General features: G+C 40.6%; 2 protein-coding genes across 2 annotated transcripts; one reads left to right on the top strand and one right to left on the bottom strand.

Moving 5' to 3' along the window:
- Positions 1–4,132: 4,132 nt before the first annotated feature.
- Positions 4,133–9,450, bottom strand: LOC147306734 (tubulin beta-4B chain). The gene is made up of 7 exons (XM_086275055.1): positions 9,192–9,450; positions 8,924–9,032; positions 6,730–6,840; positions 6,212–6,456; positions 5,808–6,130; positions 5,381–5,725; positions 4,133–5,299 (listed from the first exon to the last, which is right to left on the bottom strand). The coding sequence occupies exons 1-7, from the start codon at positions 9,246–9,248 to the stop codon at positions 5,152–5,154; spliced, it is 1,338 nt and encodes a 445-aa protein (XP_086131181.1). The 5' UTR covers positions 9,249–9,450; the 3' UTR covers positions 4,133–5,151.
- Positions 9,451–11,274: 1,824 nt separating this feature from the next.
- Positions 11,275–23,752, top strand: nrde2 (NRDE-2, necessary for RNA interference, domain containing). Its single transcript, XM_086275054.1, has 19 exons — positions 11,275–11,375; positions 12,747–12,852; positions 13,036–13,218; positions 13,318–13,458; positions 14,625–14,899; positions 15,958–16,175; positions 17,032–17,256; positions 17,398–17,587; positions 17,680–17,813; positions 18,169–18,289; positions 18,554–18,726; positions 18,821–18,992; positions 19,078–19,298; positions 19,387–19,855; positions 20,775–21,166; positions 21,291–21,430; positions 21,895–22,036; positions 22,364–22,435; positions 22,853–23,752. The coding sequence occupies exons 1-19, from the start codon at positions 11,315–11,317 to the stop codon at positions 22,976–22,978; spliced, it is 3,561 nt and encodes a 1,186-aa protein (XP_086131180.1). The 5' UTR covers positions 11,275–11,314; the 3' UTR covers positions 22,979–23,752.
- The last annotated feature ends 1,095 nt before the right edge of the window (positions 23,753–24,847 follow it).

Here is a 24,847-nt window from a genome sequence, read left to right as displayed (position 1 = left end):
CATTTCTTTCTTATTCTTATTTCTTTAAGTGACTTTGGACATGTGACTTGGGTGTTGGTCCCAGGTGGATGCAAGTATTTTTATTTTTATTTAAGTATTTTAGAAACAGCTGATCTGCTGGGACGTGTTGGCTCTACAGTCTCCATGGTTTTATGGTCTGTATAAGAGAAAATACCCAGTGAGAAGCGGTTCTCTGGGTGAAAATCTCTTGTTGATGCCAGAGGTCAGAGGAGTAACTCGACTCAACTTAAGTATGCAGAAGAATCTCTGATGCACAAAACACGTCAACCTTGAAGCAGATGAGCTACAGCAGCAGAAGACCACGCTACAGTGCTCTTGTCAGCTAAGAAATATAAGCTGAGGTGAGACTTCACATGGCCTCACCAAAATTGGACTCTAGGAAATTAGAAAAATGTTACTGGAGCTGATGGGTCTTGATTTCTGCTGGATGGATGGATGGACGGATTCAGACAGTAGGGTCAGAGTTTGATGTGAACAACATGAAAGCATGGATCCATCCTGCCTGGTGTAATGCTATTTTCTTGGCACGCTGTGTATCAGCTGAGCATCATTCAAACGCCACACCCTACCCGAGTATTGCTGCTGAACATGACCGTCCCTTTATGACCACAGTGTACACATCTTCTGATGGCTGCACCCGGTGGGAAAACTCAAGCTCAACTCCTCTCAAACTGGTTCATTCAACATGACAATGAGTTCACTGTACTCAAATTTCATCCGCAGTCACCAGATCTCAATCTAATAGAGAAACTTTGGAATGTGGTGGAACAGGAGATTCCCATCATGGACGAGCAGCTGACAAGTCTGCAGCAACTGTGTGACACTGTTGTGCCAACATGGACCAAAAAGCACGTTGTTGAATCTATGCCACGAATAATTAAGGTGGCCCTGGCAAAACGGTGTCCAAGCAAGTACTAGAAAGTGAGTGGTGAGCGTACATATGTGGCTTATCAGTGTGGTTTATATGGAAAAACAAAACAGGCACGACTAGTAGTGTCTGTATGTGAAACTGCTGTTTCAAGTTTGTTTGGTATACACACGGCAGGAAATAAGGTAAGGCACAGAAGGTCGATTAATGTTTACTAAATCCTTGTGTCATGGGTCAGCTGCATAATGGAGTCGCAGTTTCATGACTTCTGGAAAACAGGCATTCCTGTTATTCAAGAGGAGGCAGACACCTTAACGGCTGATAAATCCCAAAACTGGATTAAAAAAAAACAGACGAGAGGAAAAAGATCAAATAAACTCAGTGCATTAGATAACAAACAGTCAGCTTTACTTTGACTTCAAAAACAATGCTCTAACTTATCTTTATATCATCTTATATAGGTTTGAAAGCATTCATGATCATTCCTGTGTATATATGAATAAAAAGCAGAAACTACAGGCACACCAGAGGAAAAAAGGGGAGCAGTTTGTGGACTGAGAGCTGAGAACTTTGTAAATGATGTGCATGCTGCTGATTTTCTTTTTTTTAGTTCCATGTAAAGGAAAGAAACGGGACCAGGAAGTGTCCAATCATAATGACATTTGTTTGTTATCTGTCATTTAAATATTCAGGATAATGTATTTAAATCCACAAAGTCGGTAGTGAGCAAGAAAAGTATGAAGTACATACCAGGATCCTTAATCTTTAGAATCGATTTAGCTCGGGGGCTAATATGTATATACATGTAAATGTGTTAATAATGTCTGTTTAAAAACTTTCTCATGATTATTTTCATGTTGGTTGAAATAAAATATCTCCCTCTGCTGTTACTGCAACTTCTGCATGCGTGTACATTTCATTTTTTTGGAGAGGAAAAGCGAGAAATGGTGGATTATTTCCCTTCATCTGCAATCGGCAGGTTCTTGTTCTCTCCGATGGCTTCTGATAAATCCCTTTGAATTAGTTAGATGTAAAATCTTCTCATGATCAAATGCAGTTAGATTTCCCCAGTTTTCAAAAGAAACAGTTTGCAAATCTGAATTTTGTCTTGTTCTCTTCAGTCTTTCATTATATTTACTCTAATTTACCCGACACACTGCAAAATTTCCTGTAAACTTTTCACAGTGGTGCATTATTCTGGCCATAATAATTATAGCAGGTTAAGCAGACTGAGAGATGAAGTCAAATACCGACATGGATGAGTGTTTGCACTGAGCTTTATTCAAACACGCACAAAAACATGCTATTGTTAGCTGTGTGGCTGTGCAGCTGGACAAAGGTTAAAGGAAAGTAGCCATTATACTGATGAAGGTGGATAAAGATCAAATCTGTGGCATGTCCGGACAGGACGAGGAAACAAATTTCACATAAGCAGCTTTTATTTTGCATGAACAGATCTGAACCAGAGGTTATCGCCAAATGCAAAATTCCCCCTGATGTAAAATATCTGAGTATGAACCTAAAAACATGGGTCAAGCCGTAGTTTAGAACAAAAAAAGACCTCTGAATGTTGCAGGGAAATCTTTTGCACCAAAACTGACTGACATATATAAAGCTGTGGTCTGAAGTTTACATCCACTTGTCATGAGCGTGAATGTCGTGTTATTTTGGGGATTTTATAGATTTCTGTAACGATTATGCAGCATACATGTTATAAAACATACATGATGTAAAACAAGATTTTATTTCTAGCTGTTGATTTAAAGTGAAACAGAAGAATTACAAGGTAATCCTCCTTCATTATTCCATACCTATTGTGTAATGTACCAGTACCACTGGCATGATGCTACCACCACCATGCCTGACAGTTCACAGTGTTCTTAGATTTGAAAGCCTCACTTACGCCTCCAAAGATATCACTTGGCACAGTGGCCAAAAAGCTCTCCGTTTGTCTCGCCTGATCATAAAACCTTTCTCCAGCATCCTCTCCATCAATGGAGATTTTAAACTCGCTTCTCTGTGGACAGAGATGCAGGAGTTCCAGCAGTTTCCAGTTCATGGCAGGGATAACATCAAATTATGTACAGTTGGTTGAACTGATGATGCAAAAATCTGCAGTTGTTCAACACCCATGATATAAACTTCTGACCACATTTACACAGACAGGATGAAATGTCTCATTTAAGTTACACCTGCTGCACCAGGTGTTTTGATCTGTGGGTTTTCTAGTTGTTCTGTCTCCTGCGATCTTCCAGAAGCCCCTGGTACTTGGCCAGCTTCCTCTTGAAACGCCTGCTCGGTACAATCTTCCCAGATTGCTGACAGAAATGCTTCAAAAGAAATCTGTTTTGAAGTCCCTGGCTCAAGTCTACCATTACCTGCCAGTGTTCATGATGGAAAGTAGACCTGCAGCAGTTTCAGTTGCTCTCCCACTTTGACAAATGTTACGTATTTCCTAAGGGGACAGCAGAGCCTGTTTATTGTCACAGCTGGGGAGCGACCCATAGCAACCGTCCCCAAGGGCCTTGACATAGCAGCTCAGGATGTGTGTGAGTGTCCAACTCCCAGAGCACAGCAGACGGGAAGGTGTTTCTGCCTTGGAAAGGCTAAGTAAGATGTTACATAGAGAGCTTTCAACTCATTGCATTCTCTGGTTATGTCCAAGCTCTCTGCTTCTTTCCTCATTCACTGCTGCTATCATCTCCTCTTAATTACATCCACTTTGTTCCCCCGTCTGCATTTTGTTCCTCACTCCACCCCTTAAGTTTGACAGCAGGAGATGAGCAGACTTGGCCACATCAGGCTAACCAGTGATTCAGATATAAACATTTAACTACAATTATCCAGCATTCTGTGAAAATGATGAAATTTGTTAAAAATTAGGGAAAGGTAATGCTAAATCATAAATATATCTATCTGTAAAATATATCCATTGTTTTTAGTTCTATGATTTAAAACGAGCCACCAGTAATTAGAGAGGTCAGAATCAAATACACACATATTTCACATTGGACCTTAAATTTAACTTAGCTTTTTCCTTTTAAAAAAGGGGAATTTAGTCAGCACCCATGTGTGTATAAAAAAAATCGGAATATTAAATGTTTTCTTTGCTAAAAGTGAACTCAAATATGGCTCATCTTTACCCCCACTGTACTACTGCACAAACACCTGCACTCATCATGCCAAGAGCACGTCTGACTCATTTGTTTTTAAGTAGACAAAAAGACAAAAGTAGAAGTAATCCACCATATGTAGCACCAAACTTTATTAACCCCAACAGGGAATTCGCAATTTCAGATTGAGGAAGTTTTGGATGTCACACGCTAGGATAGAAGGGATATGAGCAGAAAGATGGCTCATGATAATGTAAAAATATCATGGCTGTACTGAACCCCTCTACAAAAAAAAAAAAAAAAAGACAAACTTTATTTAAATTCTTCTACAAAATCAGAACAAGCACACAAAGTTAGGTGGGAGTGATGAGTTCCTGACGCTCTCAGTGTTTTCTTTCATTTAGAATAAATCTTAAATATTTAATTTCACTTAAAAATAAAATAAAATAATTATATTCTACATTAAACGTTAAGTGTTAAAAATCGCAAGAAAGTGCCATGAATTAGTCAGTGTTACATTCTCTCATTAGTACATGTTAAAGCTGGAGCTGGGTCATGTTCAAAATCTGTGGTGACATCAAACAGTGCAAAGGGTAAGTGATCTACACAAACAGGACATTTAATAATAATAATAATAATAATAATGGATACTTTATTGATCCCCATGGGGAAATTACTTGTTTTTCTCTGCATTTGACCCATTCACTCAGTGAAGCAGTGGGCAGCCCACTAAGCAGGCGCCCGGGGCTTAGTGGGCTTAGTGTTCTATTTAGTGTTCTATTTACTGCTACATCTTTTTTTTAATGGAGTTTTTTTGATCACACCTCCTGTAATAAGCGTCAGGCTCCCTTTAATAACACCATCCATTTAGAAACAGCGCAATGATGAGGTGATACTAACCAGAAAAGAAAGAACAGGCTGAAAACATTCATATTTAAAGATGGGGAACAAAAGCAAACATGTAACACATAAAAGCATGGAGACCACCTGTACGCTCTAAATAACTTGGTGATATATAACAACTTTTGTTCTTAAAAAAAAGAAAAGAAAAGAAAAAAGTTGTTTAACTTCTTGACGTCTGAACCGCATTGACCTGAAACTGTTGCATAGAAAGAAGAAAAGGGAGAAAAAGAAGAGCCGTGCTGATTTTTAGGCCATGTCCTCTTCACCCTCCTCCTCGAACTCTCCCTCCTCCTCGGCCGTGGCCTCCTGGTACTGCTGGTACTCGGACACCAGGTCGTTCATGTTGCTCTCGGCCTCCGTGAACTCCATCTCGTCCATGCCCTCGCCCGTGTACCTGAAACAGAAGCGGTGAGGTGATTAACACGTCGCATGAGGGCATGCACTCAGGCTACAAACGGACCGGGGTGTCTCTCACCAGTGAAGGAAGGCCTTGCGGCGGAACATGGCGGTGAACTGCTCAGAGATGCGCTTGAACAGCTCCTGGATGGCCGTGCTGTTGCCAATGAATGTGGCAGCCATCTTGAGGCCGCGCGGCGGGATGTCGCAGACGGCCGTCTTGACGTTGTTGGGGATCCACTCCACGAAGTAGCTGCTGTTCTTGTTCTGCACGTTCAGCATCTGCTCGTCCACCTCCTTCATGGACATGCGGCCTCGGAAAATGGCAGCAACTGTGAGATAGCGCCCGTGGCGTGGGTCGCATGCTGCCATCATGTTCTTGGCGTCGAACATCTGCTGGGTTAGCTCGGGAACGGTCAACGCCCTAGGAAAATGAACAGATATTTTAGTTGAGATATAATTCAAACTCGAAATAGGCATTGCTAACAGCATTCGGCTGCTCTAACCTGTACTGCTGGCTGCCACGGCTGGTCAGGGGTGCGAAGCCCGGCATGAAGAAGTGCAGCCTGGGAAACGGCACCATGTTCACGGCCAGTTTTCTCAGGTCTGCGTTGAGCTGGCCTGGAAAGCGGAGGCAGGTGGTAACGCCGCTCATCGTGGCCGAGACGAGATGGTTAAGGTCGCCGTAGGTGGGCGTTGTGAGCTTCAGCGTGCGGAAGCAGATGTCGTACAGGGCCTCGTTATCGATGCAGTAAGTCTCGTCCGTGTTCTCCACCAGCTGGTGGACGGAGAGGGTGGCGTTGTATGGTTCCACCACCGTGTCGGACACCTGAAGAAGGAGAAGGCGCCATTAAGGGCGGGCAGGGCCCCACACAGTTAATCTGGAATGATGTGGATGTCGAATACGGACCTTGGGGGAGGGAACCACGCTGAAAGTGTTCATGATGCGATCCGGGTATTCCTCGCGGATCTTGCTGATGAGCAGCGTGCCCATGCCGGAGCCCGTACCTCCGCCCAGGGAGTGCGTGAGTTGGAAGCCCTGGAGGCAGTCGCAGCTCTCTGCCTCCTTCCTCACCACATCCAGGACTGAGTCCACCAGCTCCGCCCCCTCAGTGTAGTGGCCTTTAGCCCAGTTGTTCCCTGCCCCGCTCTGACCTGTGTGTCACAAGCAAATATAGGCATCTGACACCACTGACTCCATTTCCATATTTAAAATACAATTTACTTACAGTGAGCAGCCAAACATGAAACATCACTTGAAAACGTACTATTCCACTGGTTTTTTTTGAACAAACAAATAAGTACATACAGACAAATTAAAACAAACAAACACAGATTTTTTTTTTTCCTTTGGTCAAAATACTTTCCATTTTACTTTTCTAAAGCCAGGATGATGAATGAATGAATGTTCAGCTTTCAAAGGCTCACCAAAGACAAAGTTGTCAGGTCTGAACACCTGACCGAAGGGGCCGGACCTCACAGAGTCCATTGTTCCCGGCTCCAAGTCCACCAGGACCGCACGAGGGACATACTTCCCACCTGGTGAAGACAGATGACCAAAAAAAGCCACACTTTTAACTTCAAGATTATATAATTAGTTTAGGGATAGGGCACCTGTTTAATATCAGTTATAAATCCTTAATAATCCTCCGAGCTCTATCAGCAAACTACGCGAAGTGCAAATAAATACAAAAACTAAAAAAGCCCAAATTATCACAGGTAACTACAGAGGAAAAAAAACTTTAACAAGAGGTGAAAATCACACCAAAAACAACCAGAAGATATTATGATTTAGAAAAACTAACAAAAACCAAAACATGTTCAGTTTCAATTTGTTAATTTGTTTTTTCAAATCAAGACAGATATGTTTAATTACCAGTAACCATCTAAATTTCTCAAATCTTCAACCCAGAAAACGCTTCTTTTGGTGTAATCTTTATAAAAAAAGAAAAAAGTAAAAAGAAACAGAGGGGTCCTTCTACAGAAATGTCTGATGTTGAGATAGCGCAAGATCTTAAAATTGATTTATTTTAAAATATTTAACCCTAAACCACATTATAGAACTTGCTCATTTATGAATTTAAAAAAAATCAAAAGACAGTTTGTTGATTTAAAAAATATATATTTTATCTACATCTACTTGAATTCTTTTGTAAGTGGTGTTTGCCAAAGGAGCAACTTTGGTAAAAGCGGTTTCAATTTTCCAGGTTTTCTGAAGGTATGTGAACATTTCTTTGGACTGCTTTAAAACGCTTTAATTAAATACTTGGTCCCAATTCTCTTCAGACAGAAGAATGTCAATAATAATGGATCTGGGGATTATCTCTTAGTATTGTCATTATTATTATTATTATCAGTTTTGTTTGTTAAAATGTGACCCAATATTTGTCCATTCGTGGAATTGTTTATTTGCTATAACAATAAAAATAATTTGAAGAACAATTAAAAATGAGAAGTGATGTAATCCTTTATATCTTAACTCTTACTTGTAACAAAATTCAATTGATGTGAAATTATTATCATATCAGTTTGATGTGACAGAAATAATAAACCCCATACGGTAACACCAGTGACGTATTAATCATCATGCTACTCAGTTAAGCCATACCAGACAAAAAGAGGATTCATTATGATAAAAAAAACTTAGCATTTGCATAAAATACAAATAGTTTATGCAAAAAGTTCCTCTGAACATAGGAGCCACTGGTGTTACTGAGTAAGTAATGGCTGTTTTTAATAGTCCCTTTCATAAAATCCACGTTGTCATATTGTGCTCACAAAATTGGGAGGTGGTATGATGAATTCTTTACAGAGCTTAAGGAAATTAGTAATAGGAAGTGAACTCATAATAGGCCGTTTTTCCACAGTAACACCGGTGAGGCAACTTCATAGGATCATTACTTTCTTTATACATTTTATATTTGTTCTACATATCTTACATTTCTATGTGTGTATTGTGTCTATTGTATAACTTATTTATTTATTCATTCATTCATTCATTCACTTCTGAACTATGTGAAATCACAGCGCTTAGCCGCTATAGCTGACTGTGGTGCTTGGGCCACTCTATGACAGATTAAAAACGAACACTGCCAAACTGATAGCTCAGGAACTGTTTAAATAACATGTTTATTTTAAACACAGAAACAAACTGTAACCCTAAAATGTTTCTGCAAAGGCCGGGGGTGGGGCAGAGACAGACGTCACCGTAGAATGACCCAGACTATGACATGAGCAAACCCACTGCAGAAACTAGTATACACATACTTACTGTACTTAACTATAAAAACTTTACTTTGTCATAAACTGCATGAACATACTCAATGCTTTGCCTCTTTAACTTAGTGATAATATTATCCCAGTCCGAAGTGTGACTTAAAGCGGGAACAGTCTAATTTGTGGGCACCATTGCTAGGCAAGGGTTTGTTTTTGTTGTTTTGTCTTGGAAACTGAGTGACGGTAACCAGGAAGGAGAGCCAAGAAAAAGCCCCCTGACTCTGAAAGGGGGGTTGATTAATGCCCCCCCTACTGGACGGTGGCTGTATTAACCAGGTTTCTGCTGGCTATTGAATTACCTCAGCTCACCCAGAAATTAGATCAGACTGTGCAGTGTGAAGTTAACCTGTAGCCTCGTTGTAGTACACGTTGATTCGCTCCAGCTGTAGGTCGCTGTCTCCGTGGTAAGTCCCGGTGGGATCGATGCCATGTTCGTCACTTATAACCTCCCAGAACTAGAACACACACACAGGGACGGAATAAAACGATTAAATCAGTCGGCTCAGTCAAACTCAGCAGCGCTATGATTAGCTCTGGCGCTAATTTAATTTAGTGGCCCGCGTACTCGAACTTCAAACACTCAAACTCAACTTTAAAACCACTATCACTCTCACCTTCGCGCCGATCTGGTTGCCGCACTGGCCGGCCTGCAGATGAACTATTTCCCTCATTTTTTGGTCGAAATGAAAAACTTCGGAACAGCCAAGCGTAGACACTGATCCAGCGTTCAACCAACAACGGACTAACCTGAGAAGGTAGGAGCGTTGCCAGCTATAGAGACACCGAGAAGGCAATTGGAGGAACTAAGTGTCAAACAAAACAGACTGGGAATCGGATTGGCCCAAACACCTTGCTTTCGGGTTTTGATTGGATAGCGATCCCAGGAGGTCCGTTACCTCGGTAACACGGAGAGAACGGCGCACACATTCAGCACACAACGCGTCTCTTGGAGACGCGCAAAAGCTCTGCGTGCGCGTCACTCAGGTTTGAATAACAAACCCAGGAAAGACTTTTCAGAATCAACTTCATTTTCTACCCGATACACGAGCTCACGACATGAAACCTAATATGGAGACTGAATCTTAACGCCAAACGAGGCGATCGTTTGTAGTTACCATGTGACATAGTCGTTATATTTTAGAGTCAGCGAGAGCACTTTCTAACTTCTGGCTTACATATAAAATTACAGTGCGATGTGCATTCAGTCATTCAATCGGAAGTAATTCAAATTTAAATACCAGGTTTTATGACGATGTGGGAGCATTTCTAATTTTATTTTTGACAGTACTGTGGAAAGGTGTTGAGTCATCCCTCATTTTTTTATACTTTGCTTCCAAGGAGCCAGGCATTTGTGTGTTTCTAAAAGTCATCTTGAGCATTACATTTCCAGGCTTTCTGGAGGAAATTTTATTTGGACATTGGCTCTTTTTTCACTCAGTTTCAGACGAGTCAGTGAAACTGATCATTTAAAAACTGCATTTTGTATTTACTGAGTTTTAGCTTTTTCTAATATTAAAAATAGGATAAGCATTTGAAACATTTAAATGTGACAAATATGCAAAAAATAAAAGAAAAAAAACTGGTAACTTAAAAATCTGGAAAGGGGCAAATATTTTTTTTTACAGACTGCCTGTCAGCTGTCTTCACTATCCAAACAATTTTTAGCCAAGTTCATACTGATTTTGCTAATACGATTTTAACAAATATGTTTCTTTAGTTATCGGATGTGCAATATAAACTGTAAAAAGTGCCAACCTATTTCATTTTTTAAAATTTCTTTTGCTGAAGCACTGGAACGGATTACATAGCAATAATCACACTAATGCATTTAGAACCTCCTTTATAAACTCTGGTGTCATTAATTGTACACTTCTTCTAATCACTGACAGACCTTTACCTATTTTACTTACAGTATTATCAATATACGTATTTTATTTTAAAAGCAACGAATACACTAATAATAATAACAGTTTTGCCTCCTCTTTTTTTAGTAGGAATATTATAAACGCATCTTTTACAGCGTTCAGTCACTCATTAAGCATTAATAAGCTTAATTGATCAGTTGAGGTTTCAGATCCATATACTGGTGAGTCATCAGTATACAAAAGAATCTGAGCCAATTTTTAAAACAAATGAAAGCTCATAAAAACGACCTGAAAATAATAATTTCCCCAAACAGCTAGGTACTCCACATGTTAAATGCCTTATCATTGATAGTCTGCCTATGATTTGTCAAATAGCTTTGCAACAATTTCAGTGAAGTGCCAGAGAAGCCATAATTTACCACATTATTTAGTAACAGGAAGTGAAAAAATCAACTCTCCCTTGCCAACCATCTGTGCCAGTGCTGTACAGTTTGAATAGTATTATTTTCCACTGGATTATTTTATATTAAGTACACGTGGGCAGGAGAGATTATATTTGTGAACTAATAGCCAAAGCTGCCAACGCAGTCATGAATTCGAGCTTTCAGGCCAACAGGGGCTCTTTTAACGTTTTAAATGAGAAAATAATACATTAAAATAAAATCCGAAGTTTTTCCTTCTTATTTCCAAATGTATTATATGTTTACACAAGACAAAAAAAATTAAGTGAGTATAATACGCTTCAACAGAAATGGGATTTTAATTTTTTAACGTTTGAAAAATCCCCAAACAGCATTATGTTTTACTTTGGCGAGCCCAAACGCCGTTGTGACGTCATATCCCTGCGCCCTGTTTCTAAGTGACGCAGCATCATGGCGCTGTTTCCAGCGTTTGCAGAAGAGGCGAGCAACAAAGTTAGAGATTCTTCCACAGGTGATCCCGGCTTCCTGTAATACACGGTTTTTAATGTCAGTTAGCAGTCACCTGGACGCTCTGTTAGACTGACAGTCTGCCGAAAACTAAAATCTGACCGAAACAACGACCTGATATTCAATGTCAGATCAGCCGCTCGTCGCTGGAACTGAATGACACAAAACATCTTAACCTCTTTTAGCTTTATCTCTCATTTCACGATACGTGTTCCTCTTGGAAGTCCAAGAAACTCGCTATCTTTTAGCTAAAACAGCGACGATTTTACGTCTTTATAATCTAAACGACTTGTCAGTATCTTTAGATACTCTTTACCCATCCTGCTCGTGTCATTACACTAACGTTTTATTGACGTATTGAAGCTTCGGGGTTCATTTAATGAATAATCATTTAGTGCCTCCCTCCCTCCCCTCTCTAGAGGATTTTTTTTTTGTCTCATTTCACTTTTTTTATTTAATGAATAAAAAATGAATGAGGACGAAATTTTGACTTACTACTATGAATATTTTCAGAGTTGGTATTTCAAAAAAAATTATAATACTGTATAAAAGTCTTGAGCCACCCTTGGTTTTTGATATTTCTCTGCTTTAAAAATGGAAAATAGACTGAGTGATTTCTTGAAATATGTGGGAAAATACATGGAGGTACAGTATATATGGTAAAAACTCAGTTTGTTCACATTTAGAAAACATGTCTCTGAGGTAGCTTTCTTGTAATTTCTTTAAGTACCCTTTAGGAATAGTTTTACAGGCCTCTTGAAGGACATTCAAAGCTCTTCTTTTAATGTTGGCCACGTTTAGATGACCCCACACTGTTTCAATAATTGAGGTCTTGGCTCTGGGGCAGCCAATCCATGACTCATAGTGTTTCATTGTGTGTTTTTCTACCCAGTTGTAGTTTAACTGCATTCACAGTAAGTTTGGGATGATTGTCGTGCTTAAAAAGAAAGCTGTTGCCAGTCATACATTTTTCAGATTGTATTACATGGTGGGTGAGAATCTGATGGTACTTCTGTGTTCATAATTTCATCAGCTTTGACAAGATCTTCAATACTGCTGGGCAAAATGCAGTTCATCTGCAGATAGTTTTTTTTAGGCCTGTTACTTTTGTTCTCCATTCGTCCAGTTTCCTCAGTTTTGCCCTCAGTTTTCCCTGCACAACATCCAGAGATATGCCATATTTTCAGCTAATGCCCCTTAGGGAAGAATCGTGTTGTTGGCGCAAAAATGCCATGTTATGTCTGTTAGACGTGTTGTGGTCCAAAACCTTCGCACAGTGCAGTATCACTACTTGGGATAGACAGATTGCATTGTTCATGATTTCTAAGTCCTCCTGATTATCTTGTAATTATGTCTTGTCTGCTCTCATTTTCAGAGTTTGATTGGCTGAAGAATAAGAGTTTTCAGACAGGAGATGCGCTCTCTCTTCACGGTCGATTTCTAGAGAAGACCAGCGAGGAGCAAAACAAGAAGGAACCAAGGTAAAAGAATCACAACTCTGATCACTGAACTGTGAAATGTGTTGGTTCTTCCTTAGAAATTCATCGCTGCCCAGTTCAGTCGCAGAAGGAGACACAAACCTCCTTTGGGTTATGTCAGGAAGAGCATCCAGCTCTAAAAATCTGCCAAATCAAACTCTTCCTCTCTTCCTCATTGACTCCCAGTGTCAGCAGAGATGTCAGCTCTGAAGAGGACAGAGAGGATGGTGTGGCACCCAGAAAGAAGAAAAGGAAGAAGAAACAGAAGAAAAAGCACAAAAAAAAGAGTGGGAGGTATTCGCACAGCAGCGCATCTGACTCTGAAACCATCTACCCGAGTGATCTCAAAAAGGAGCAAGAAGCCAAAAGGTACACAAACATCTTTAACATCACTGAGGCATACACTTGTAATTTTATACACTGAGTATAACCTCGCTTCTGTTCTGTAATTATGTTTGTGGGAAACAGGCAGGAGGCTCCTCAGTTAGCGAGCCATTTCTCTTGGTTGGATGACCTCCAGTTGCCCACAGAGCAGCTGTTTTGTGTGGACCGAAAAGCAGACCCCGCCAACTGGACTTACAAGTCTCTGTACAGAGGAGACGTAGCCAGGTAAAAGACACATGACTCTTTTTTCTTTTTAGCCCTTCACAGAAAAGACTTGCACACAAGAAGAGACACAAAGAAAGTGACGTTTATGCAAACATTTGACACAATTACATCATAAACAGTGTCGTTATAGCCCAACTGTGTCTACATTTCCAAACAGTCCATGCTGCACAAAGTGCTCAACAATGTAAAATCCCACTAAAACAAATACAATTCAAAAATAATGATGCAGTAAAATATAGAAAAAAACAAATAAATAAATAAACAATATAACTGAATAAAAACAACCAAAACAACAACTAATGCTGTTAAAACCAAAATGTTTCGGTAAAAGTGTGTTAAAAGCCAGTAATTGCCTTTGTTTGTAATGCTTGTATGATAAAAACAAGCACACATATTCGGCGAGTTTATTGTCATAGCTTTCTTCTTTTCAAAACTTGTGACATGTTTAAGGGACGTCTGTATCAACGGGCTGGTAAAAAATGTGCTAAGCTTAAAAGGATGTAACATCACGGTGTCACATTTATTCCAGGATTTAAGTGGACTGAAATATCCCTGGCACCTTCTGATTTTTCCCACGTTGGTCTTTAAAAGCTTAACTCTTTAAACTTAACTTAAATTGATCTCAGGTGTAGCCATGCTCACATTTAAGACTGCGTTTGAATAGTTTCCCAACATGGTGCAATATGACAGGACATTATACTTTATTTTTTTAATCTCACAAAGAAAAAGGGGAAAAAGTTTGATCACTTTCAATAAATGAAGCAGTGTAAGAATAAAAAGGATGAGTTGTTTAAAGAGTTTTGTTCAAGGGGTGGTTTGTATTTTCCAGCCATGTGAGATGCCTTTTTTTATACTCTGAAGGTAAAAACACTTCTGCAAAGGATACACTTGTGCTCTTCCTATAAGCCTCCTCTCTCCTTTCTCCTCTGTCCATCAGATGTGTCTTTTAGGAATCCTCATACAGTTTAAGGAGAGCTGAGACTGTAATGTCTGTAGTTAAACCATGCTCCCAAAACCTGGGATTCATCCGTTTGTTTGTTTTTTACTTATAAATGACTGGCTGAAGGTTTTATTTTGAACCAAATTATAAAGTTACATGGACTGTATAGTTGAGTACAGAATAAAAGCTACAATCTGAGATGAGCTGCACTATTTTTGTGTTCCAGGTATAGAAGGAAAGGCAGCTCGGCTCTGGGTTTGGACTTTCACAAGCAGGGGGTCAGCTGGGAGGACTCAGAGGTGACTAATAAGAAGAAGAAGAAAGGCGGCGACGGGAAGAAGGCAGCGGACAGATACTACTCTACAGTCAGTCGACAGCTGCTGAAGGCAGCGCCTGCTCTTCCTGCATTACCAGCGAGTTTTGATGGTAGCGATGGCACCAGTTCTGCAATCTTCCTCCCTCTGTGTGATGATGAGGCAGACAATAAAGAAGGGGAGAAAGGTACGGGGTCTAGCTGGGTGTGGCAAAGAAAGAATTCAGCCACTTCATGCTTAATGTGCCATTATAGTGCTGATCCTTTTTGAACTGAAAGTCTCATTTAGACTTGCGCAAGTGACCAAGAAGAAGCAGATTAATCCAGAAAATGTCAGCAGCGTTTGATGATTGTCTCAAGGAAAGAAAACAAGATTAGACCTTCACATTTTTAACGGGCCATGGAACCACTAATTTGAGAAAATTATGAGTCTGTTTGACATTTCTTTGACTTTTCTGTTTATCTCATCTCCCTCAAACTTTGGAGATCTGAGTGAGTGAGATCTCAGTGAGTTTGAGGTTGTTTGGCTGTTGTCAGTTCTCATATTTTTGGCTAAAATAATTTTCTCTGTTAGAATATGTATTAGTAGTCACACAGTTATGCTTTTGGGTTTTTTTGTGTGGCTTTGTTAGGATCTTTATCTGCATGCACATCCATGTCCCAATCTTCTTACCCCCAAGTTAAATCATCCAAAAAACAAAAAAACGCTTAACACTCATCCTTTAACCCCCAAACAGACCTTTAATGGGTGTGGAAACATTAAATGGTCTCAATTTTATGTAGCTTTGAGACTCTGATGAACTAAAACCAGTAGGTCAAGTTTCTTTCTATAGCCCATTTCCAAACAGTCCATGCTGCACAAAATGCTTAAGAATGTAAAATGCCACTAAAACAAATAAAATGTAAAATAATGATGCAGTAAAATATAGAAAAAAATAAATAAAATAACTCAATAAAAACAACTAAAACGACAACTAAGGCTGTTAAAACCAAAATGTTTTGGTCAAAGTGTGTTAAAAGCCAGTAATTGCCTTTGTTTGTCATGCTGGTATGATAAAACAAGCTCACATATTCAGCGAGTGTATTGTTATAGCTTTCTTCTTTTCAAAACTTGTGATGTGTTTAGGGGACATCTGTATAAACGGGCTGGTATAAAATGTGCTAAGCTTAAAAAGATGTAACATCACTGTGCCACATTTATTCCTTAAAATGTAACTGATTTTTAAAAATGTATTTATCTTTTTAGCTCACATAGGGCAGACGTCATCGGTGAATCCCCTCGGTGTGTATGACTCCTCGACGGCCCTCTGGCTGCAGGGGAAAGGACAGCAAGACCAGCAAAAGGAGGACGCTCACACAGAGGAGGGCACTGCACTTTTGGGTGGCAGGACCGAAGATTTCAACAGGCGGCTGAGAGAGCAGCCAGCAGACACACAGCTGTGGATAGAGTTCATACGATATCAGGTACACACGCTGCTTTATAATACTGCTGCAGGAATGTCAGGGCTTCAGAACGTGCTTTCTTTTAACAAAAGTTTACGGACTCCTGATGTGTGCTCACCTCTCATGAGAACATCACAAGAAGCAGTAATCAAATGCATCAAGACAGTGGAAATGTTTTTTTTCTGACTGACAGCATTTTATTGTCTGACATCTGAACCTTCCCTCTACTCCTATCCTGGACTCTGAAAGTGCCAGTGAACTTTCAGGAGGAATGTTTCTCTGAGGCAAGTGATCACTCACTGTACCGAGAGGAAATCCTGCAGCGTGGGCTCCTTCTGCATCTCTGAAACTGCACTCCTCACACTGGTGCTCCAAAACACTCTCACAAAGATTGAATATTTAGTGTTTGACGTTCTTTATTATTACCAAAACAGCAATGAAAGTACAAGAGGGTTGATTTACTTGAATAACGTTCATCCACTGAAGAACCATTTAGGTAATTCAGAAGTAGATTTGATGAACTCCTCAGAGGCTCATTCATCTAAATTGCCTGCAGCAACTGTTCAAAATGCTTCTAAAGTTTTAGAGATGTGCTGGTAAAGGCTTACGCTGGTTAAATCATACACATAAGTCAAACCAGGAGTCTAACTCAGTGTCACTACTAGCCGCAATAGGAAATCAACACAACAGGGGACAGACATAATTAGTTAATTGATATGCTTTCATTTCATTTTCATTGCAAGTTTCACAAAGTCTTCTTGTGTGCATAAAGCCCTCAATCAGTCACAGAAAAGCAAGAAGCACGGAGTTTCCTCCAACATGCTCTTTGGCTTATCAGATAAGGTTTGGGTACTTCATCGCCTACTTCATCCTCTAGGATGAGGCGAGTGCAGCTGTGTTCAAAGGCGAGGAGGAGCAGCAGGGCAGTGATGCTGCTGAGCGCCGCAAGTCTTCCTACAGGGCAGTGCTGGAGAAAAAGCTAAGCATTGCAGAGCGCGCCGTGGCCACCAACCCCCTCTGCATAGCTCTGCAACTCGAGAGACTCCGCATCTGCCAGGAGCTCTGGGAGCCCTCTGCTCTGGCTAAAGAGTGGAAGAAACTGGTATGTCTATGTATGAAGGTCACAACAAGTCCCTAAAATGCAGAGGAAACCCTCAAGAGTGTCGGAATCTTACTGCTTCTATCAAAAAAAATAAATGTCACATACAAGTAACAAAGTTGCTCTTTATTTGTTGTGTTTCAGGTGTTTCTCCACCCAAACAGCACCCCCCTGTGGAGGGAGTATCTGCTCTTCACCCAGAGCTATTTCAGCAGCTTCACCGTGTCCAAGGTCAACGCTGCGTACGGCAAGTGTCTGAGCACGCTCAGTGCTGTCCGAGACGGCAGCATGGTGTCTCACCCGGCTCTGCCAGGAATAGAGGAGGATATGTTGGGTAACAGACATTTCAGCATGAGATTCATTCATTATTCAGTCCTGCTTGCTTTGTATGACTACAAATCCCACATCCTTTTACTTTCTGCCCAGATATCTTCATGCAGCAGTGTCACTTTCTGCGTCAGTGTGGTCATTCGGAGAAGTCGACTGCCATGTTTCAGGCAATGATCGACTTTACTTTCTTCAAGCCTGACAGCGTGCGAGAGCTGTCCACTAAGCAGCAGGTATGTTCTCGCTGAGTTTTAATGTTGTAATCTACTCTTAGAGGACTTGTGTGACATTTCAGGAGTTATACAGTGGCTTGCAAAAGTATTCGGCCCCCTTGAACTTTTCCACATTTTGTCACATTACAGCCACAAACATGAATCAATTTTATTGGAATTCCACGTGAAAGGCCAACACAAAGTGGTGTACACGTGGGCAGAAAGTAAAAGGGGGCCGAATACTTTTGCAAGCCACTGTATTTGTTGCTCAGAGTTGAATGTGATGATCAGTGAAGTGGCCTTGGCTGGTCATTTAAATAATAAAAAAAATAAATTCTAACCTCGTGTAGTTACATTTCTGCCTCTGTGTCCACAGGTTGACTTCTTTGAGCCGTTCTGGGACAGCGGCGAAGCAAGGATCGGGGAGCTGGACGCCAGAGGCTGGAAAGCCTGGATGCTCCAACAAGAGCGAGGAGGTTGGCTACAACCCACTGCAGGTAGGTAAAACACACACACTTTACAGTGCACGTGCCATTTCATTTATCCATCAATTTTATACTGTCTATCTGGGTTTGGCTCATGAGCCAACAGTTTAAGCAGAGATCCCCAGACCTCCCTCTCTCTCTGAGACCAAAGAAGATGAAACTCTGCTATATGACTGCACCTACAAATTCTGTCTGTGAAGAGTTATTGCAGTTTGTGTGATCCAAGCTCTCTTTATGGGGATGTAATTAATCTAATCTTTCTTTTTGTTTCCACAGAAGAGGAGGAAGAAGAGGAAGAGGATGAAGAGGAGGTGAAGGACAGGACCCAGCCCAGAGGTACCATCTGGCTGGATGTGGAGTCATCTCGTGAAGCCACAGACTGGTTGCCCTGGAGACCCGACAAAGCCAAGGGCCAGTCAGAGGAGGACTGTGAGGATCCTGACAGACAGGTGATGTGTTTGATTGTTTTAAGACAAAATATTCTTTTTGTTGAACTTTACCATGTAGGTTGACCTCTCTGCTGACCTCTATCTCTAATTCCAGGTGTTGTTTGATGACATTGGCCCGTCACTGATTTGTTTGTCTTCGCCAGAGCTCCATCTCCGCCTGCTTCTCCGTTTCTTGAGCTTTTTGGGTTTGCCTGTGGACTCAGTGCTCTCGGTTTCCCCAGGTCAGCCTGGCTTGCTGCTGGAGAACCTTTCTCTGCTCACTCAAGGTAAAACAGTCTAAACAAGCTTTAATTTTTTCAAATCTCACTGAGGTGAGAGGAGTCTTAAAAAAAGCAACTTTTTCCATCCTAGGTAATGCTCCCCAGCGTCCTCTGACCTCCTATGATTTAGCTGATGGTGGCATTAACTCTGTCGGTCACATGACCACTCTCCAAGGAACACGGAAGTGGGTGGGGCTTGGGAAACAGGGTGAGAAGTTCCTCACGAACTTGTTCAATATGCTTCAGCCTGTGCTTCCGCCCCACCACCGAGCCTTCCTGTCACTCAGCTGGATCCAGTACGAGAAACTCAAGGTAGGAGTTGGTTCATTTGACTACATTCAAACTCAAAGTGAGGTCAAACTAACCCTTACACTCTTCTGGTTCTTGGTGTTTGCGTCAGGTCATGCGCTGCTTGCACGGCGGAAATAAAAAGCGCCTTCGTTCTCAGGGGAAGAGCAGCAAGCGAGTTGCCAAGCGGCTGCTCAAAGAACCAGACAATCGCTCATCATTAGTGTTGTGGCGGGAGTACGGCCACCTGGAATGGCTACTGGGCAACCTAGATGAGGCCCGCAAAGTGTTCTCCACTGCAACAGCGCTTGGGGGAACCAAAGGGCTGAGCAGTCTCGCTCTGTGTGATCTCTGCCTGCTGTGGTCCCAGCTGGAGTTGGAGGATGGAGCGAAAGAGCGAGGGGGTCAACCGGCTGATGTAACAGCATCCCCGGCTGTGTCTGTACTGACCCGGCTAGCAGAAGGAACCTCTGCATCGTCCACTTCATCCTCCCTCTCCACGGTTTCCATCCTGAAAGCCAGAAAATCGTACGACCAGACTCTGGCTGCCAGTTTATCAGCACTGGACCAAAACAGTAAAGGTTTGTTTTCTGACCCGTTTCCAACTGTTTAACTTCTCAGAGACCTGCCGTGAACATTTTTACTATAAATCCGCACTCACTGCACAATCAGAGTAGTAGTAATTTTGTATTTTCTCTTTAATTTTTTCTCTTTTTAGTTTACTCCACTTTATTTTTTTTTGTGTTTCATTTTGCTTAATTTAGTAAGTGCTTGGCATATTTATTAGACGATTTATCATTACTTAAGAAGGGCAGAACAGTATAATAATAATAAAATGAAACATGACAAACACAGGAAGCAACGTAGCAACCAAAGATAATGGCGTTCAGCGAGTTAAAGCAACAAATGTGAAATGGCTCCCGAGTTGAACTTTTTCTCAACATCGGAGCTGCCAATGAGAGTGGAGGATACAATTGTTTTAAATTTGAAAGGATGGTAAATACATTAGAGGGTTACATAGGCAGCCAGAGCCTGTAGCAACCAGTAGTCAGGGACAAAGCGATGTGCTATAAATGCATTGATTCCATTGGACATTGAAGTCTTAAATATCTGAGACAAAGCTTCCTCCGCCTGGTTGTTTACAGATTTGACTAGATCAGAGATTTTCTGGATATTTTTATTTCCAGAAAAAATATCCAGAAAACAAACATCCAGGGTTTTTTTTTTTTTAATTTATTTCATATCAGTTAACCAAAATATTTTTTCACTCATTCATTTAGCTTGCTCTTGTCCTAAAAGCTGAGAGCGTTGTGCTTGACTGGGTCATGCTTTTTGCTGTATGTGAACTCTCTTGTTACCTATTGGATACACCTGAACCAAGCTTTTCTGGTGGAAACCATCTTCCAAACTAATATATCTTGTTGAAAATGTAAGAGTAGTTAAAAATGAGCCCCTTCTCTTTTTGTGCTTGAGCTTTTTGTCTTATCCTGTCTTCTCCAGTCCAAGATGACCTGATGGCAGAGAAGCTGAGGTTGAGAGGTCTGGTTGGCTGCTACGCTCTTTTCCAGTACCTCACGGTGAGCGTGCAAGCAGCCAACGCAGTCTACACCCAGGTTAGAGAGAAGATGGAGGAACTACACCGCACGTTAACAGCTGAACAGCAGCTGAACAGCAGCAAGGAGGGTAAGCTCGCAAGAGCTGACACTGACTCAAACAGGCCCTGTGTCAGCAGAGTAGCTGCTGAGTGTGAGGCGTTGGCCTGGCAGCAGGCGGCACTGCTCAAGTACCACAACACCGTCGCTGTGTTTCCTCTGGTGACACTGAGGCAAACGCTGACATCGGCCCTCCCAGTCTGGACCACCAGCGTCCCTCTCTGGAGCATTTATGTACAGGTCAGGCTAATAAAAGCACATTTTCCCCCATTCTTCTCTAGATATGTTTCCCAAAGCCTTTTGAGCCCTAACCTTATTTGTTTATTTTGGCCTGACTGACATTTCCATGTGATGTGTGCTTCAGGTGGAGAACCGTTACCATACCGCTGGCCGTGCACGCCGGTTTTTTCACTCTGTAACCAGAAACTGCAGCAGCGTGGTGCCGCGTCTCTTTGCCATTGTTGCTGAACAGCAAAGGAAGCAGCTGGTAGATGCAGCTCAGAGGTAAAACGACAAAAGATGATCACAAACATCAGACAGCAGGATCACATCAAAGTTCACATATCATTTACATCCTTGTGTCCAAAAAAGCAAAATGCCATGTAAACTACAAATAAAAACAGAAGGTGATGATTTCAAAAGTATTTACAAAAACTACATTTAAATTGCTCGTTTCAAAAAAGTCCAGTGAAGGACAACAAAGAGTATAAAAGTTGTTTAATGCTCAAAAACGTTAATAAATCCATCTGATGGAACATCACAACACAAAAGCGATTCATAAGTAGCATGATGAAAAAAGAGCATCTCAAAAAGTTTCATGTTGTTTAAATGCAGATTTAAGTGATTTGCAGTCTCGCTTTTAGTTTTACTTAATGCAGCTTTTATAGAAACAGAAACAGTTTGCACATTATCAACTGATAATTAGCACTTACTGCACATTAAACTGTACATGTCTGCGGTATTTATAGATCGTGTTTACATGATGATCCCTTATCCATCCTGCCGGAGAATGGCCTCAGCAACCGCATCCGTGGACTGTTTGAAAACGCCATAGCAACAGAAACTGGGGCTCATTGTCCTTTACTTTGGAGAATGTACATCTACTTCCTGGTGAGACCAGTCATACAAACTCACATTGATGCTGTTCTGCCCTGGAGCACTAAAAGTTTTAGGAAGATTGTAGAGACCCGATCCTGCTTGAATGAGAAAAATAAATTTTGTATCTGAAAGCTTTAGTGTCGTTTTTAAAAAGGAAAAAAAAAAACATTTTAGGAATATTATTATGTGCATTTTAGGAATAAGGACTAAAATGTCCTCTTTTTAAAAAAAATATTAAACATGGAAACAAAAGTGTAGAAGTGCTTCTGTGCATGTGGATACACCAATATCATCCATGCTTATATTGTGCGTGTAACGTGTGTACGTGTGAATTTGTAGGTGTGTGAAGGAAAAGTGGATAAAGCCACAGGAATCTTCTACAAGGCCTTACAGAATATCCCCTGGTGTAAGGTGAGGCACACATATACTGTGAAAGTGATATTTCCCAAAGCTTGATTTGTAGTTCTGTGCTGAGTCCCTGCAGAGTCGTCAGGTGTTGTTGTACGAGTGAAACTAAGTTAGTACAATTAGCCACACAGTAGGCAACACTATTTGTTATATGATTTCATTAAAGATGTTGCCACTTGATCAATATGCTGCCTTGCTCAGCATATTATTACCAAACTAAACTTATCGCCCTGTTGTTGTGTCATGTAGTCATCATTGCAAACTAAATCAACATCAGTGCTGTATGTATGTTGCTAGTACATAAAATTCTCCCTCCTTTTCTTTCTCTGTGTGTGTGTGTGTGTGTGTGTGTGTGTGTGTGTGTGTGTGTGTGTGTGTGTGTGTGTGTGTGTGTGTGTGTGTGTGTGTGTGAGAGATCAGGGTTTGTATATGGACGCAGCGCAGCTGTTCCCCGATCACCTGCAGGAGTTTGTAGACCTGTTGACAGAGAAAGAACTGCGAGTGCGACTGCCTTTAGAAGAATTGGACATACTGCTGGAAGACTGAGCACACACACAATCTTAATTCAAGTGTGTGTTCAAATTGTCAAATTTGATGGGAAGAAAAGGACAAGCACAAAGGCAAACTCGACACATATACAGCTGCAGTAATTTGAGAAAAGAGCTGGGTTTTGTTTGTTTGGTTTTTTTGTATAAAGTGACACAAAATGCTTTAATTGCCACAACAAACCACTAAAACTGTATTTCTTTTACTTGATATTGTCAATAAATACAAGATTGATCTATGTGACATGCCTTAATAAAACATGTAAAATTTATACCGGAAGTTGTTACATTCCAACTTATTAAGAAAAACTCTGTGGAAGTGAGAAAGGAAAACGCTGCCACTCAGCATATTACCATGTTGCCACCTCTTAAAGAGTTTTTAATATATTTTTTTTAATCATAATAAATCAAGTAAGGATTATATTTTATTTTCTTTGTTAACAAACATCTACTGCACTGCGGAGTAAATGGGGACAAACTTGCAGGATAAAAAAAAGACGAACTCTGCTGTGTTTCCGAGTAACCGTATTATGGAGAGAAAAAGAGCAACAAAATTCAAAGTGCGGCCGACATGACCGCAGCCGAACACGTGAGAGCTCACTGGATCAGTTTCTCATTGATTTACAAGTCCAAATGTTTAGGACGACATCTCTCTTTTTATGTATTCTCCTTTGAACTTGTACAGTATCTTAACTCAATTATTATGCATACAATTCTTTTGTAAATACAACACCATTATTGTGGTACTGTTTAATTCCATTTTGTATTGTACTGATGTTTAAGTAAAGGTTTGAGAAAAAAAAACAGTTTCTCATTGACAGAACATGGATTTCCGTGCGATTTCTTCTGCCATGCGCATCCGAGTTACGAGCTTAACGCGGGCTTCTCTGAGGCCTCTGGTTTATGCCTAAATCTAAAAAAGTATGAGTTACTAGCAATTCAAGACTGCCTTGCAAATACTATCTGTAATATCTCTGTTAAACAAGAAGTCACATACTTGGGACTGTTAATATCCAAAGACCAAAAATCAAGATGCTCTTCAAACTTCACTCCAATTATACAGAAAACCCTAAAAAAGTTCAACCAGTGGCTGCAAAGGGACTTGTCTTTGAAAGGTAGAGTGTTAATTACTAAAGCAGAAGGGATATCCCGATTAACATATGCTGCTCTCTCCTTACATCTGGATAAGAAAATTTGTAAAGATATTGACCGTATGCTCTTTAATTGTATATGGAAAAACCGTACGCATTATATTAGAAAAACTGTTGTGATGAATAAGTACGAATCAGGTGGGCTTAACGTCTTAGACTTTTCTACTTTAAATAACACTTTCAAAATTAATTGGGCTAAACATTTTCTTAAAAACCCTACCTCTATCTGGAACTTTATACTATATTATATTTTCTCTCGTTTTGGTGGCTTTAATTTTATTTTAAATTGTAATTACAATGTTGAGAAACTCCCTGTAAAGCTTTCATCCTTCCATAAGCAGGTCCTCTTAGCGTGGACCCTCATTTATAAACACAACTTCTCACCTCACAAATAGCTTATCTGGAACAACAGAGATATTTTATATAAAAATAAATCACTTTTCCTGGAAACTTGGGTCCAGAATGGGATCCTATTGGTGGCTCAGCTGGTTAGTAAAGAGGGAAAACTACTTGCTTACAACGACTTTATTGCACTATATAATTTTCCAATCAGTGTTCAGGAATTCTCAATGGTGCTTGGTGCCATACCCTCAGGGTCTTTAATGTTATATAAAAACACTGACAGCTCAATATCTACCTCAGTCACTCTCCCTGATCCAGCTGAGTCACCAATAGGAAAAATCTGCTTTTCACAGGAACTTGGTAACAGCAATAAGAGA

Source organism: Aulonocara sp. 'chitande type north' Nkhata Bay, linkage group LG19 (genome assembly GCF_057382095.1).
Source record: "Aulonocara sp. 'chitande type north' Nkhata Bay isolate Kocher_YH1m ecotype deep benthic linkage group LG19, A_spYH_male_GT1.1, whole genome shotgun sequence".
NCBI classification, from domain to species: Eukaryota; Metazoa; Chordata; class Actinopteri; order Cichliformes; family Cichlidae; genus Aulonocara; species Aulonocara sp. 'chitande type north' Nkhata Bay.
The sequence above is the reverse complement of the archived record's forward strand: the minus strand, read 5'-3'. Positions and strand labels throughout refer to the sequence as shown.